This window comes from Aspergillus tanneri, assembly GCF_003426965.1.
Source record: "Aspergillus tanneri strain NIH1004 chromosome Unknown AapTan_8_pilon_pilon_pilon, whole genome shotgun sequence".
NCBI lineage: Eukaryota > Fungi > Ascomycota > Eurotiomycetes > Eurotiales > Aspergillaceae > Aspergillus > Aspergillus tanneri.
Genome location: NW_022984635.1, coordinates 2,304,446 through 2,318,015, shown reverse-complemented (window position 1 = coordinate 2,318,015; position 13,570 = coordinate 2,304,446). Strand labels below are relative to the sequence as shown.

The window sequence follows — 13,570 nt, the reverse complement described above, 5'->3', positions numbered from 1 at the left end:
GTAGGCATATCAAGCACAGGTATTATCGATGGTTTGTTTTGTATAATAAAATGCCGGTTTATTCCAGAGCCTTACAAGGTATGATGCTGATCTTTCTATAAAAAGTAAAATGACTTCAATGCAGGCTGAAAATGGTGCCGGTCTTACAGGGGACGTGAAGATAGTCCTTGCAGCGTGGAGTAGGATTTCGCCTTCCGAGTTCGGTAAAGTACTGCGTCTGTCATCTACGAGCAAAATGAAACTAGTATATTAATATAGGATGGAATAGGTACAGAACTTCTCCTAACTTCCTCTTACTTCCCAAGTCAGAATTCACCACTGTATTTGAGCGATAACATATACCGGGAAGAAGATTGTTCAGGAAATCCGAAGAGAGTCGGATCCGATGTCTTCAGCACAACTCACTTTTGGCACTGTTCTCCTGGCGGCAGGGACAAGTACACGAGCAGGAAATAACCTCGGGTCCAAGGTTTACAGAGAAATCGCGGGAGAGACAGTTCTATCCCGCGTTGTCCGAGCTTTCCGGACATGGGATTCCAAACATCCCATTGTAATCGTGCGACACAAAGATGACGCGGCATCCCTTGCGCAAGCCCTTCTGGGGGATGATCCACATATCTATGAGACAGTCGGAGGAGACACGCGACAGTTGTCCACCCTGGAGGGATTGAACTTTCTGGCTTCACTCGAACATCCCCCATCACATGTTCTGGTTCATGATGCTGCTAGACCCTTTATCTCGTGTTCTTTATTAGAGAAAATTCGAGATGCACTGAGCAAGGAGCCGTATATCGGTGCTATTCTTGCGATCCCAGTGTCCGACACACTGAAGTCTGTTGACGGGCAAGGACAGATTACAAGTACGGTACCACGCGAGGGTCTTTATCGCGCACAGACGCCGCAGGCGTTTGCTCTGCGTGAGGCGCTCAGAATTCACAAACAGTTCGCTAGCTTTGGAAAGGCCGAATACACAGATAATGCCTGCCTCTTCGAACAGGCCGGTCTACCCGTTCATATTTTACTAGGCGAGGAGACAAACATGAAACTCACCTACCCGTCCGACTTTGAGCAAGCAGAACGCATCCTTCTAGCAAGATCCCAACCACCGGCATTATCTATTCCCGACGTCCGCGTAGGACACGGTTATGACACTCACCAACTCATCTCAGCCACAGAGATTACCCTCTGCGGAGTCCAGCTCCCTCACACCTCCGGGCTACTTGGTCACTCGGACGCCGATGTAGGCCTGCACGCTCTAGCCAATGCGCTGTTGGGTACTATCGGGGCCGATGACATTGGTAGCCACTTTTCGCCCTCGGATCCACGCTGGAAAGGCGCTTCGTCGGTTCAATTCGTTCGACATGCTAGGAGACTTGTGGTTGAGGCTGGTGGGGTTATTACCCATGCGGACATGACATTGATTTGCGAGAAGCCTGAAATCGGACCACATCGCGACGCGTTGAAGATGTCAGTGGCTCGTATGCTGTCTTTAGATAAGTCACGAGTGTCTATCAAGGCTGGGACGAATGAGAAAATCGGCTTTGTGGGAAGGGAAGAAGGAATTGTCGGATTTGCTACGGTGACAGCCGTGTTTCCCGAAAGCATTGCCTTGAGTCCTAGAGTAGAATATGATGACAGGGACCATGATAGGGACGAGAATCTGACCAATAGTGTCTAAATTTTGTTGTCAGTCGCAAGACAATCTTCCTATTTCATCCTTCAGTTGCCCCGATATTTAACCCCTCCTGCTTGCCTTTCCAACTGGCAATAGTCAGAGGGAAAGGAAATCCGTTGTCTCCATTTTAACGAGCCTACCAATCAAGATAGGTCTAATAATTTGGAATATCTTTTCTGAAAAAGGAAAGCACACTAAAAGTCTGGATTGTGATGTGTCCTGTAAAATGTCAGATTATGACAATGATGCTAGGTACAGAATGATAATTATTCGTGTATTTATTAAGTAATATATAAAGGCCTATTCTTCTTGAAACTGTAAGGCTCTCAATCGCTTCACCTGTACTTGTCTTTAGTAATTTGCCAATATAGCTATTTTTCCTCTCACTTGGAGGGATGTACAAGGTAGATTAAAACAAGGGACACTAGTGGATGGGAATGGTAGCATGAACATTAAGTACCTTTACCGCAGTCTCCCCGTCAGTTCTGCCTGCCGCATGACTATAGTTATAATTCCCGCTTGCCCGGATGACATAAGTAGGGCTATTCACGATCTCGCGATCCTGACGATCCTGGCGATAATTATCACCAGATCGCTGACGGTATCGCGAATCGTCTAGCCTTCCCAATCAATACTAGCTAATTACTCGAGGATCGTTAATTATCTAGAAGTAATTGTAAAGGACTGGAGCCCCTTCACGCATTTGTCGATCGGCGATAGCCCGCGCTGCCTGAGCTTCCTTCTCTGCCAACCGCTAGGGCTTCCGCCGTAGTTGTCTGGATTCCATTAGCACCCCCCGCAATGGCTGCGTCAATTGCTTTAATTTCCCTTCAATAACCAACATATTGCTGTTGACTGAAGGAGTGGACGCTTTGAAAAAGATAGGAAGGAGGATTGGCTAGAAATAGTGACTGAAAATTGAGACAGATCTTGTCGCTAGTTAAACTAGGAGGGAATAAACAGTCGGAGTTTGGCTTTATATATTGACATTGGCGATTCGTCAGACAGTGCAAAAGTAACAGAGATAGCCCCCTCTCCTCCCGATATAACATTAATAACTAATGTCTCAGCTACAATGCAACCAGAGACATGATTCCGTCATGAGTCTAGCCAATTTGGACAATAAACATCATGCCGAGGGATTTAAAAAAATACATCAGCAGTAGCTTACTGCCACTGCATGGTCGAGGCGAACCACTCCCCTCAGTGCGTCGAATGAGTAGCTGTTTCATAAGATCATCGTGTCTTCTCTAGGTCTCAAACGTGACACATTTTCTCTTTCTCTGGATCATGAAACTAACCGGCGACAGACAGTATGGCAACATACATGCATATAAATGTAATGCGTTGATTAATTGATATAGCGGAAGTGGACACTACAGCATATATCCACTAGACTGCACTTCAGCTTCGAGCTGTCAGCTCATAAGCTAAACGTAAACACACCATTCTCCTCGTCAATATATACAGTAGCATAATCATCTAAACATGCGAGTCGCCCCTCGTTTGAAACCTCTTGCGACGGAACTGATAGAGCGATGTCGGCCGTGGCCTTGTCCAGACTGACCTGTACTAGGGTGACAGATTGACATTGGCTCCCGTTCTCTGCACTCTCGAATAAGAGATGTAAAAACTGCTTCCACGTCTTCATGGACTCTGGATGACGATTCAAAAAACTTGCAACCATATTGGTCTGCCAGTGCCTGGCCCTCTGCTAAAGTAATAACCCGCTGGTTGTCTGGTGTGACATAGGTCATATCCGCAACCACGTAGATTAGTTTAGAAGACACAAATGTATTCTCTGCCCAGAAGATCCTGGTTCCCTCCTCATGGAAAAACTTGCAAACCTGCAAGAAATTCATGTTAATACCGCTGAGATGGGGTTTATTGTCCACAATAGGATAGGAAGAAGTCGCACAAACTCGAAGGATTGCAAGCTGTAGCTCCGCCGGTAGACGAGGGAAGCAGGTGAATTTATCAGGTATCTGCTGCTCTGTATGATGCATGGAGGAAGGGCCCTCCCGACCACAAATCCTGGCCTTGAGCTTCCGCAACGCGCTCCGGGAAGTACCTCCTGCAGACGGGCCGGACGCGGCCACTATTGAACTAGGCGCATTATTCTCAGATATATTTTTCTTGTACGTATTCTCCATGAGTAGATCAATGGCTATCGAAACAGATCGAAACTCTTTCCGAGAAGTCACGTCGTAAAGCAAGACAAAGCCATGGGTCTGTTGACAGAGGAATTGCTGAAATGCAGAAAACTCTCCAACAAAACTCGCTATGTTCATCGCGTCCAGGTCCACAAGGCAAGCCTTCCCATCGATTGTACGCATAGCTCGCCAGTCCCAGTACGAGTGAGGGCCGTAACCACTTAGATCAGCCCAAGAGTGCTCTGCAAACTAGCAGCCTTTAGTTGGGCTGTCAGTTCAGCTTGGGGATGTATGTACTTACCTGCATACATATTCCGGTAGTGGAGCAACAAAAGCCTCCCACAACCCTAATCCTTAATACTTCTACAGGATGAGGCATCACAGTGTAAAGCTGAGATGGAATAAGTCTGATGAATGATGGATAATGGATAATAGAAGCTTGGGTGGCTGACGGAGTCGTGGGGTCGTCGTGTTTGACAGTAGCCAGACTAAGAACTAGCCAGAACGAGTTAGTATGATGAGTGGCATGGTAGTAAACTGGAAGACGCTCGCTTCGCAGGCTGATGCCCAAAAACGACGAGAATCAATTGAAAGAGAAACGCCCAGATTTTTAATATGAATTTGTTGAGATATACTCCGCACTGAGACCATGGACTCTGTGGTGTTACAACATGTGTAGCTTTCTCCATTCATAGTAGAAATTTTCATCTTTACCTATATATAAAATTTAAGACAGGACTATCACTCTCAATGTTAAGAGGCCATCTCCCTGCGGATGAACCCTTGACACACAAATGCCTGCTTAATCAACTTCTTGTAAGTCATGTCCTCGTGGCACGGGTGAACCACTTCTGGAGACTATGAGGACTCGGAGGGGATTGTTTTCGATAAACTGTTATGTAGGAGTTGTTGATCTTTTTGTTTTTGACGTGAGGTAATGCGTTCTTCATCAGGCGGTTTAGCGATCACCACAGCTCCTGAGGGTTCTGCCAAAACTTGTTCTGGAGATTGATTATGTTCAGCTTGAACAAGTGCTTGAAGGTGTACGGTTGGTAGCAAATTATCCTTTTCTTTCCAATCTCTGAGGGTGCAAGAAGAGGACCTAGCTTTTGGATGGTCAAGCCTCAGTACTTTATTGTGGAGCTCAACGCATTGTTCCATTAAATCCAAGGCATCTTGAACCTTACCTTGGGCTTTCCAGGTACAGGCCAGGTTCTTCATGCTGCTCAGAGTGTCGGGATGCTCTAGCCCCAGCACCCGTTTCGGATCTCCATCACCTGCATCCCCAGCTTCTCTGCTTCCTTGTATCTTCCATCCTCATGCAGGCACCGCCCAATGTTCCCAATGAAACGGATGTATTTCTCCTGCTCTTTTTGGATGTCACCTTCTCCTATTAGTGAGAGGGCATGCGGTAGATATTCGCCACAGCTTTCGATTGGCGTGTTCGTCATCCAGGAAAGCTTCACTTAATCGGCCCGCTGCTTTCTGTATTTGCTGACTATAGTGTTGATTCTGCCTTAACCAGTTTCGGGTTGCAAGATGGACTAGTCAATGGAGACTCATAGCATGGTCTCTGACTTGTTCATTGACCAAAAAGGAAGCCTTAAGCAAGCCAATTGCATCGATTCTCTTCCTTTTGGGGTGGCTAGGGGAAGCTAAGATAGTGGAATATCACGTGGATTAATGCAGGCCATGAATAATAGATAGTCAGCTGCCACCGGATTTAATAGCTGAATCTGTTGAAATGAGATTAACCATGTGGTAGCAACTGGATTCTGAATATCTTTATATCGCCCTTCATCTCCAAAGTCTTCGCTTAGCAGATCAATCACATCACACTCCTGTTCCTGAGGAGTGTGATGTATTCAGAAGGCTCAATATTGTTTTCATTGATATACGCGGCCGCTTGGTAAATTGCCAGTGGGAGAAAAGCCAGCTGGTTGAGAAGAGTAATGGTTGCGTCACTATCGTTAAGCAGATCTTTTTTAACCAGTGCCTTTTCCAGAATCTTCACGCTGGTCTCTGGATCTGGTTCGGAGACATGAATCACAAACTGAGACACTAGCTTTACAGCCAGCTTTCGATTACGAGTGGTGAAAAGGATACGGCCTTGCTCGCTTTGAGGCAAAAAGTCTGTCAGTAGCTGCGCATCACTGCTGTATTGGACCCTTATGTCTATATTATCAGCATTATCAAAAATCAGAAGCCACCGTCCTGCTTCCTTGTGGCTGAGATAAGCTTTCACTCTGTCTTTTGCCTCTGCTAGCTTCACATCATGGATCCCAACTACCTGTGCCACACTCATATACGCTTGTTCCACACTCTCAAGGCTTGTACATAGTATCCAGAAAATCGAGCATCTGTCTCGCATACAGTATGCTAACTTGAGCTCAATTTGAGTCTTCCCAACCCCGCCTAGTCCACAGGTTGCAATTTTGCCCGGCCCATCTTGTTGCGTAATTAATTTTTCAATTTTGGCAATCTTCTCTTCCCGGCCAACAAATCCCGGGTTGTTCCGAAAGGGAACCATCCAACAAAAATTGCCCTCTAATTGTCTCTCTATGAAACACATGTTTAGTAAAGTAAACTTGACTGTGAAGCTGCAACTAACCTTTTCTTGTAACAGGTCTCCAATACTCTAGGAATGTTTTGGCAGTAGAAGCCCAGTTGCTGCAGCATGTGCCTGCCATGACTTATTTTTGTGCCTGTCTGCGTAGTCACAAACACCCTTAATAATAATGCATGAAACATTATCCCATACTCCTGCTCCCTCCATTTCAAAACCAATCATACAGTCTCTTTTCACAAGATTATCACGGTGTTCTCCGGATTTCATCACTGTATCTGCGGATGCAATTGTCCCAATATGAGTTTTGTCTTGTCGACTTCTGTGTGGTGTAGGCAACGACGGATTTGGTTCTTATCACAGCCCAGACTATTACAAAATGCATCCAATGCTTCTTTGCAAACACTATCTGATGAGTTGTCATCAAAACAAAGACATCTGGAGGAAGAGCATTGCCCATAGTGCTTGTGTTGATAGGACGCTTCGAATAGCACATCATCAATACCATCAGGATAACGCCATTTTGCATCTGATTGCTGCATCGTGTGCAGATGTTCTAACGTCTGCTCTTAAAACTCTTGCCGAGCTCGAGTCGCCTTGAGGTTTGCAAGGAGCGTCCGGATTTCTCGGTTTGGTCTTCCAAGCGTATCCTTCACGTCAGTCTTCCGCTGGAAATCACCCGGGTATTGCCTGCCAAAATCATATTCAACCACTGCATCACTCATAATGACATCACCCAAAAAGACCTGCTTCTCAGTAGATGGATATAGGGCACCTCCACAGATACCAACAATCAGCGCCACTTGGATTCCGGTGTAGCTCACTTTGAGGGTTGAAGCTACGCTGGCGGCGCTTCCTTCCCCATTCCTGGCATGTAGCATAGAACACATTATGCTTCCCGATCCTTCCATTTATATATGCATTGTCGTCTCCGGGTTGTTTCTCATAGACCCTGCCCAATCTGTCATATGTTTAGTCAAAAAGTTCTTCGACAGCGTCGGCCTCCAGGGTCAGCGCGCAGAGAGTCGCAATCGTAAAATCGGTACAGCTCTTCGGCCGCATTTTGAGTTAGTAGTATGGCTTAACGAAGTTCGAGGAGAGATATAAATAGGGTAAGTATTGGACAAGTTTATGATCTTTGAATAATGTAGTACATAGCAAACTTAGATGGCCCGTAGGTGACGTGTTAAGGATTTTGACACTTTGGCGCTGATATTCTGTACAAAAAAGCTACAGCGTTGTCTGGGGGCTGAAAATGGAGGGGTAATGAGCTACGCGTGCTGTAAGGCTGCCTATCCACTCTACAAGCCAATCATACTTTCCAGGTTTATACTCGAGAAAAGCAAAGAAGCCAGAGAGATTGGCTAGGTTAGGAGAAGATAGGTTAACATCGTAAGGCCTAGAGATTATAAAATCTAAGAAGTGACCTACCAACTAATTTCTTATTCTTACAGCATAAAATTCCACCATTCCAGACTCAGGAGTAGCTGTAGCAGCATAGATCACCGCCTGCTTAAAGTTGGGGCCGTGGTGGCATTCAGATGTGCGTACAGGTAAGAAGAGTTGAGTGCGGTTGGTAGACTGGGCAACGAGAAGCAGAAAGGTTTAAAAGATGAGCGGAAACATAAAATAATGAGCAAGCCAATGTCAGTCAAACCAAAAATGGTTAACTGCAGTCAGTGAAACTGCGCGTGGCAATAAGTTTTCTATATAGAATCGCAACCATGTTTAGCGGACGCGCGAGGATCCCTTTCTCTCACTCCGTTCGTTTCAGGGCAAAACATGCAGCTGATAGGGGTAATTTGGCAGGAGCTGTTTGGCGTGCTCTGCTAGTTAACTATCTCGTTGCATACACGGTTCACGGACTCCCAGGTTATAAAGCATCATAAACAGTAAAAAAGATAGTAGTGAGCATATATTGTACATATAAAACATTCTATCTATCTATGAATGTTATAATCTATAATTCTAAACTAGATTTACTTGCCCCACTTCACGAACTCTACCTCAGGATAATTATCCGAACGCCCCTCTAGGAAACCCGGCTTCTGCCCGGTGATAAAATATCTCAAGGCAGCAACCATATACGACACCATAATGTCCGTTACCCTCTGTCCCCTCAGAGACCCAGCATACATTTCGGCAGCCTTCCTTGCGTCTTCTGACAGCTCTACTGAATCTATCCAAAGGGGTAAATCACAAAAAGTCATATGCTTAGACCGTGCCAGCTGAAGCTCCAGCAGAAATCCCTATTGACGGAGCCTCCGCACCGAAGTTGATAAAAGGCTTGTTCAGTCCCGTTTTTACCACCGGACCGTAAAGATTGCCGTCAAAGTTCAGCCCACCAGCGAAGCGCGTATCATTTTGCGTAACCTGAGCTGCAGTAGCGCCGCCAAATGAGTGTCCAATTGCGGCGACGCGGTTGAGATTTAGGTATCTGCGGAATGTGTATGGGATGAAATCCGAATTCGAGTGCATCTGATCAAGGGTGAATATGACATCCTTTACACGGACGTCCAAAGTGAGAGGGACCTCCGAATCTTCAATATCAACGGCATAGATGACCCTGCCGGTTGGAAACTCAACGACCATTGAATCATATGGATGGTCAATGGACACGACGACAAAGCCCTGGCTAGCCACGGCTGTGAGGATTTCCGTGTAGGCGATTCGAGAGGCATGCAATGCAGGGGAGAAGATCACAACGGGATATTTCTTCCTCTGTGATCGACGATGACGCGAGTTTGCAACTTTTGTTCTGAAAGAGCCCAAGGTTCTGTTTGGGAACCCTAGCTCCCCCAGCATTTGCTCCGCCGCTGCGGCCACTACAGGCGAAATGTATGTCGTATAGTAAGAGTCGTCATGCGAGGTATTGCAGCTCACAGGGATGTAGGAAGTCGCCATGATACTGCGTTTGGGAGTGATCGGTACTGAAATGGTCGATCCGTGATTTATCGACGGGTTCGGTCGACGCGAGTCGGACTTTGCATGGAACTGATGGACCAGGCAGGTCGATGAAGCCTCTGACGAGGGTAACAGTCAGGGTCAAGAGAAGAAGAGCGTGCATGATGTGTTGTTAGTGTTGTCGCTTGGATAAAATCATGCCGCCAAAAGCGACTTGAAGTAGAGCTTTGTCGTTTGACGCCAAGGATTCCATGATGGATGCCTGGAGATTGGGGAAATCAGAGAGCTAAAAATAAAACCGTCCTCGTATCCCGTGAGTTATTTGGAGTCCCTCTCTAGATCCTCGGATGTAGTTCGGTGATTGGCCGATGTTCGAAGCTCTGTGTTCCTGAACGCCAGATGCTTTTAGACTGGAAGAAATGGCGAGGACAAGGAAGACATTAGATTTTATATTTGAGGGGAGAGCAGGAATACATGTCGCAGGTTAATAAGCTGTACATGTGAAATTGAGAGTGCTGTAGCTTGAAGATTACTATCCACTACATATACTCTTAAATCTAGATGGCTGCCAGTTTATTAGGTAATATTTATAAATTTATTGAGTAACATAGGACTTTTAACAGCTTCTCTAATGGATACAACATATAATATTCCAGTGCTTGGCAGCCGGCTCAGGACATTCCGGATATATATTACAGTGCTTCCGGATACCAGTGTCACGACTTACTCTTTGATTGTCTCAGCAACCCTATAGTGAAACCAAGCTAAGCCTACTATGGAATGAAAAGGAACAATAGTTTCCCGACCAAGAAAGTGTACTGTAACGACATGTAATGGTACACAAATGACACAAATGACACGCGTGACTCGGTAATCTAGGCATTTCGCCCTTGATATGGAAATACCTGGAGTAACATTGAGTGGCAAACTGTCTATATTCACGGAATTATCTAGACATTACTGGAAAGCTTCTATTTGCAGGAAAGAATCATATATAATTCTCGGCTATCCCTGACCCTCCTTTTGCAAAGAGATTGGAAAATAAGAGACTTAAGTGGAATACAGTTTATGAAACCCTATAATAAGAACACGACCGTTATATAACCCGAGAGCAAGTGTCGCGTCCTTGACAGCATGACAAGCAACTCCGCGATACTCAGAAGGGAGCCACAGTAGATTCTCACTACCTAAGGTGATCCAAGCATCCGATAAAGATACCTGGAAATTGGATTTGGGCTCGTTGAAAACTGCATGGACCGACTCCGAAGCTAAATGGCCCTCCAATGTCTGGCGGTGCGTGCCCGTGGTTGTATCCCAGAGCTTGATGGTGTTATCATCAGAGCCTGACGCCAGAGTAAGCCCATCGGGAGAGAAGGCCACTGAATTAACTAACTCTAAATGGCCCTCCAGTGTCTGGCGGTGCGTGTGCCCGTGGTTGTATCCCAGAGCTTGATAGTCCTATCCCTAGAGCCTGACGCCAGAGTGAGCCCATCGGGGGAGAAGGCCACTGAATAGACCAAATCTAAATGGCCTTCGAGCGTTTGTATGCTTGGGCTCCATGAATCTTCCACGACTGGTAGTCTTTGTATTTGTTTTAATATTTCATTATGATAAGTCTTCTTCACAATGCTTTGTGCAGGTGCAAACACCAGTCCGGAACAGTAGAGTTGGAGTGGAGCAATACTAGCTATGTAGGTGTTCTGAAGAGTAAACCTTCTTGCATCATAGAGAAAGTCTGAAAGCTCCGCACCGATGCTTGTCTATAATATACATCAGCCACTGCTTAACTGTAGAGTTCAAAGAGATTACCCAAGTGCTTGACTTCAGTATATCTATCATCTCCACCGCATCAGATATACTTCCAATTAAAGCCAGTGCCTCTAGCCAGTGAACGAACCGCTCTTTGATAAAAGTAAGAATCTCAGATTCAGAGATACGACCTTCGCTGTGCTTAAGATGATGCACCCAGTACTGACAGGAGTATTGCAGATGAGCCGTAAGATGCTGATTAATAACCAGAGAGTCGACATCCTTGCGCTGAGTTCCGTAACTTGCCAGATCGCAGATATTGTGTTTGAGCTGAGTTTTCATAACCCGGATACAATGTAATGCTATTTTCCTATGTGTCTCTTGCTTATTGACATGAAAACGGGTTTCCGTTATTAGAAGATAATCTCGGAATGACAAGTGCAGAATGCGCACTGGAGACTCTCTGTCACTTGGTATACTAAGGACTGAATGCAAAGGATCTAATAGCTCGCTGATATCGTCTGCCGACATGTGCAGAAGTAAAGCAAGAGATTCAATAGAGAGCGGGGTAGCAAGGAGAATAATAACCCCGACAATATCCTGGAATTCTTCCAAGATCTCCTTTGAGTCATCTGCAAGATCGCCTGTGAGTTGATTTAGAACCGGTAGATATATTTTGTCCATTTGGGTTGCAGTTGTAGTTGCTTGAAATTCAAGATACTTCTGTAGCCGCTTTTTTGGGTGCAGTCCTTCTTTGATAAAGCGACATGCTGTGGCCGCGAAAATGAATAATGGAACAGCCATCCGCACTAGTTCATCAATTACTTGGCTCCGAGTCCAATCAGGTGAAAGTAAGCACCCATCTGGTATTTTTGAAAGCTTGTTTTCCAAGAACAGACGAATATCATGTTCAATTACTGGCTCAGGAAGTTCATGGAGAATCAGGTCCTGATGGTTCTCTTCATCCCTGAAGCCAAGACGAATTGGAGTTTCAGGCCTGCTGGTTAGGAATACTCGCAGATGTACGGATTTTATCTCCTGCAACTTAAACAAGAGTTGTAATATCGCTTGCATTTCCTCATCTTGACCACACTCATCCAAGGCATCAATAACAATCACAATTGTTGTAGATTGCTCTAGCTGTAGCTTCACGAGGGGCTGATAAAGAAGCTTGTCAAACTGTTCACTCAGAAATTTAGACGCGATGTTCGGATCGGTTTTAATAGCGCTCAGGACGTCAGGCACTAGTCGCCGGTGCCCAGTTACTAGCTGTCTTGTGATGGTTGATATTAAAAGTTTTGCGTTATCACGATCAGCTTCGCCTCGCTTGAAAAAGAACGTGGCACCGAGCAGTCCTTGGTTTTCGAAAGATTGAGCGACCGTCCGGGCAATAGTAGACTTCCCAGTACCCGCCATTCCATTCAGCCAAAAAATAAATTTGCCATCTGACTTAGCCCACTCCAAGATTTGGCGCTGAAGGTCCGTTCTTGTGTCCGGGAGGCAAAAGTCCTCGTGTTGATTGACATAAGAGTTATACAATGCTCCTTCCGCGACGCGTAGGTTCACTAGGCTAAACTGTTCAACAAGCAGCTTCATAGATTCGGAAAGTTCATCGATCTTGTGTAGGATATTCTCTGCCTCCTCCTCACGGTGGAGGTATTCACCTAGTTCGACACACCTGCGCAGGCTTTCCCTTTCCTTTTCAACTAAGGCTTTGAGTTCCGTGAGCGGGTGCTCAGTGATGACAGAGACGCAGTCCAGCAGTTTCTTCCCTTTGTTGGCACTTCGGACTTCCTGTACTAGCGCCGTATAGTGAAGGATTGCTCGGTAGAGACGGACCAACGCGTTTTCTAGGCTTTCCTGGTCAACTGACCTGCCGTCACGATAAAACTTCCGTTCAATAAAGGCACATTGTGCAAGAACGTCGGCCAGGTAATCCGACGATTCGAAAAGGGCATCTCGTTGGTCATGATAATTTTTGGTCATCTGCATTTTCAATCCCTCAGTTAGTCGGCTATTTTTATAATCTGCTAGGAGATATAACATACCATCAACCCCAGTGACACTATTGCCCAGGCACTAGCTGCGTGCTGGGTTGGGTCAAAGGCTGCAACAACGGCGATAATATCTTTGAAGGATAGTGCTGCATTGATAATTTTCCTGGAGGATGTTCGAAATTTTCCATTGCCATTTTGCTGAAATTCCTCGTATTGCTCTTTAGTCAAGCGGATGACCTCACTAATCAAAACTTCCGTTCGGGTTCGGCTTTCCTTATCGATAGGGTTCGCAGTTACTCTGACTGTCGACAGAATTCTTCGTTTCTCCTCATCTAGCTGATCATAGGCAGTCTGCCACAAGTCCTGTGGTTTGAAGGGCTCAATCGACTGGGTAGTCTGGATAGTGGATGGGGGTGACGGAGGCGGTGGACTCTTTTCTTTGCTCTCTTTCTGGTCTCCACATAATTTACGTAGTAGTTTTCGGAGCGGCATCTCTAATTATTCACCAGGACTTTAAAGATGCTAG

At 45.7% G+C, this 13,570-nt stretch overlaps 6 protein-coding genes across 6 annotated transcripts; 1 reads left to right on the top strand and 5 right to left on the bottom strand.

Annotated features, from left to right (window-relative positions):
• Window positions 1-385: 385 nt before the first annotated feature.
• On the top strand, window positions 386-1,678 carry ATNIH1004_011369 (uncharacterized protein; the record flags this gene model as incomplete). The annotated part of the gene is made up of 1 exon (XM_033575932.1): window positions 386-1,678. One exon carries the CDS (start codon window positions 386-388, stop codon window positions 1,676-1,678), a length of 1,293 nt encoding a protein of 430 aa, XP_033421787.1.
• A 1,475-nt stretch (window positions 1,679-3,153) lies between these two features.
• Window positions 3,154-4,139, bottom strand: ATNIH1004_011368 (uncharacterized protein; the record flags this gene model as incomplete). The annotated part of the gene is made up of 2 exons (XM_033575931.1): window positions 3,154-4,070; window positions 4,130-4,139. 2 exons carry the CDS (start codon window positions 4,137-4,139, stop codon window positions 3,154-3,156), a joined length of 927 nt encoding a protein of 308 aa, XP_033421786.1.
• Window positions 4,140-5,656: 1,517 nt separating this feature from the next.
• On the bottom strand, window positions 5,657-6,358 carry ATNIH1004_011367 (uncharacterized protein; the record flags this gene model as incomplete). The annotated part of the gene is made up of 2 exons (XM_033575930.1): window positions 5,657-6,003; window positions 6,202-6,358. The coding sequence occupies 2 exons, from the start codon at window positions 6,356-6,358 to the stop codon at window positions 5,657-5,659; spliced, it is 504 nt and encodes a 167-aa protein (XP_033421785.1).
• A 605-nt stretch (window positions 6,359-6,963) lies between these two features.
• On the bottom strand, window positions 6,964-7,284 carry ATNIH1004_011366 (uncharacterized protein; the record flags this gene model as incomplete). The annotated part of the gene is made up of 1 exon (XM_033575929.1): window positions 6,964-7,284. One exon carries the CDS (start codon window positions 7,282-7,284, stop codon window positions 6,964-6,966), a length of 321 nt encoding a protein of 106 aa, XP_033421784.1.
• A 1,324-nt stretch (window positions 7,285-8,608) lies between these two features.
• On the bottom strand, window positions 8,609-9,461 carry ATNIH1004_011365 (alpha/beta hydrolase family protein; the record flags this gene model as incomplete). Its single annotated transcript, XM_033575928.1, has 2 exons — window positions 8,609-9,219; window positions 9,278-9,461. 2 exons carry the CDS (start codon window positions 9,459-9,461, stop codon window positions 8,609-8,611), a joined length of 795 nt encoding a protein of 264 aa, XP_033421783.1.
• Window positions 9,462-10,692: 1,231 nt separating this feature from the next.
• Window positions 10,693-13,536, bottom strand: ATNIH1004_011364 (uncharacterized protein; the record flags this gene model as incomplete). Its single annotated transcript, XM_033575927.1, has 3 exons — window positions 10,693-11,058; window positions 11,108-13,033; window positions 13,096-13,536. The coding sequence occupies 3 exons, from the start codon at window positions 13,534-13,536 to the stop codon at window positions 10,693-10,695; spliced, it is 2,733 nt and encodes a 910-aa protein (XP_033421782.1).
• Between the last annotated feature and the right edge of the window lie 34 nt (window positions 13,537-13,570).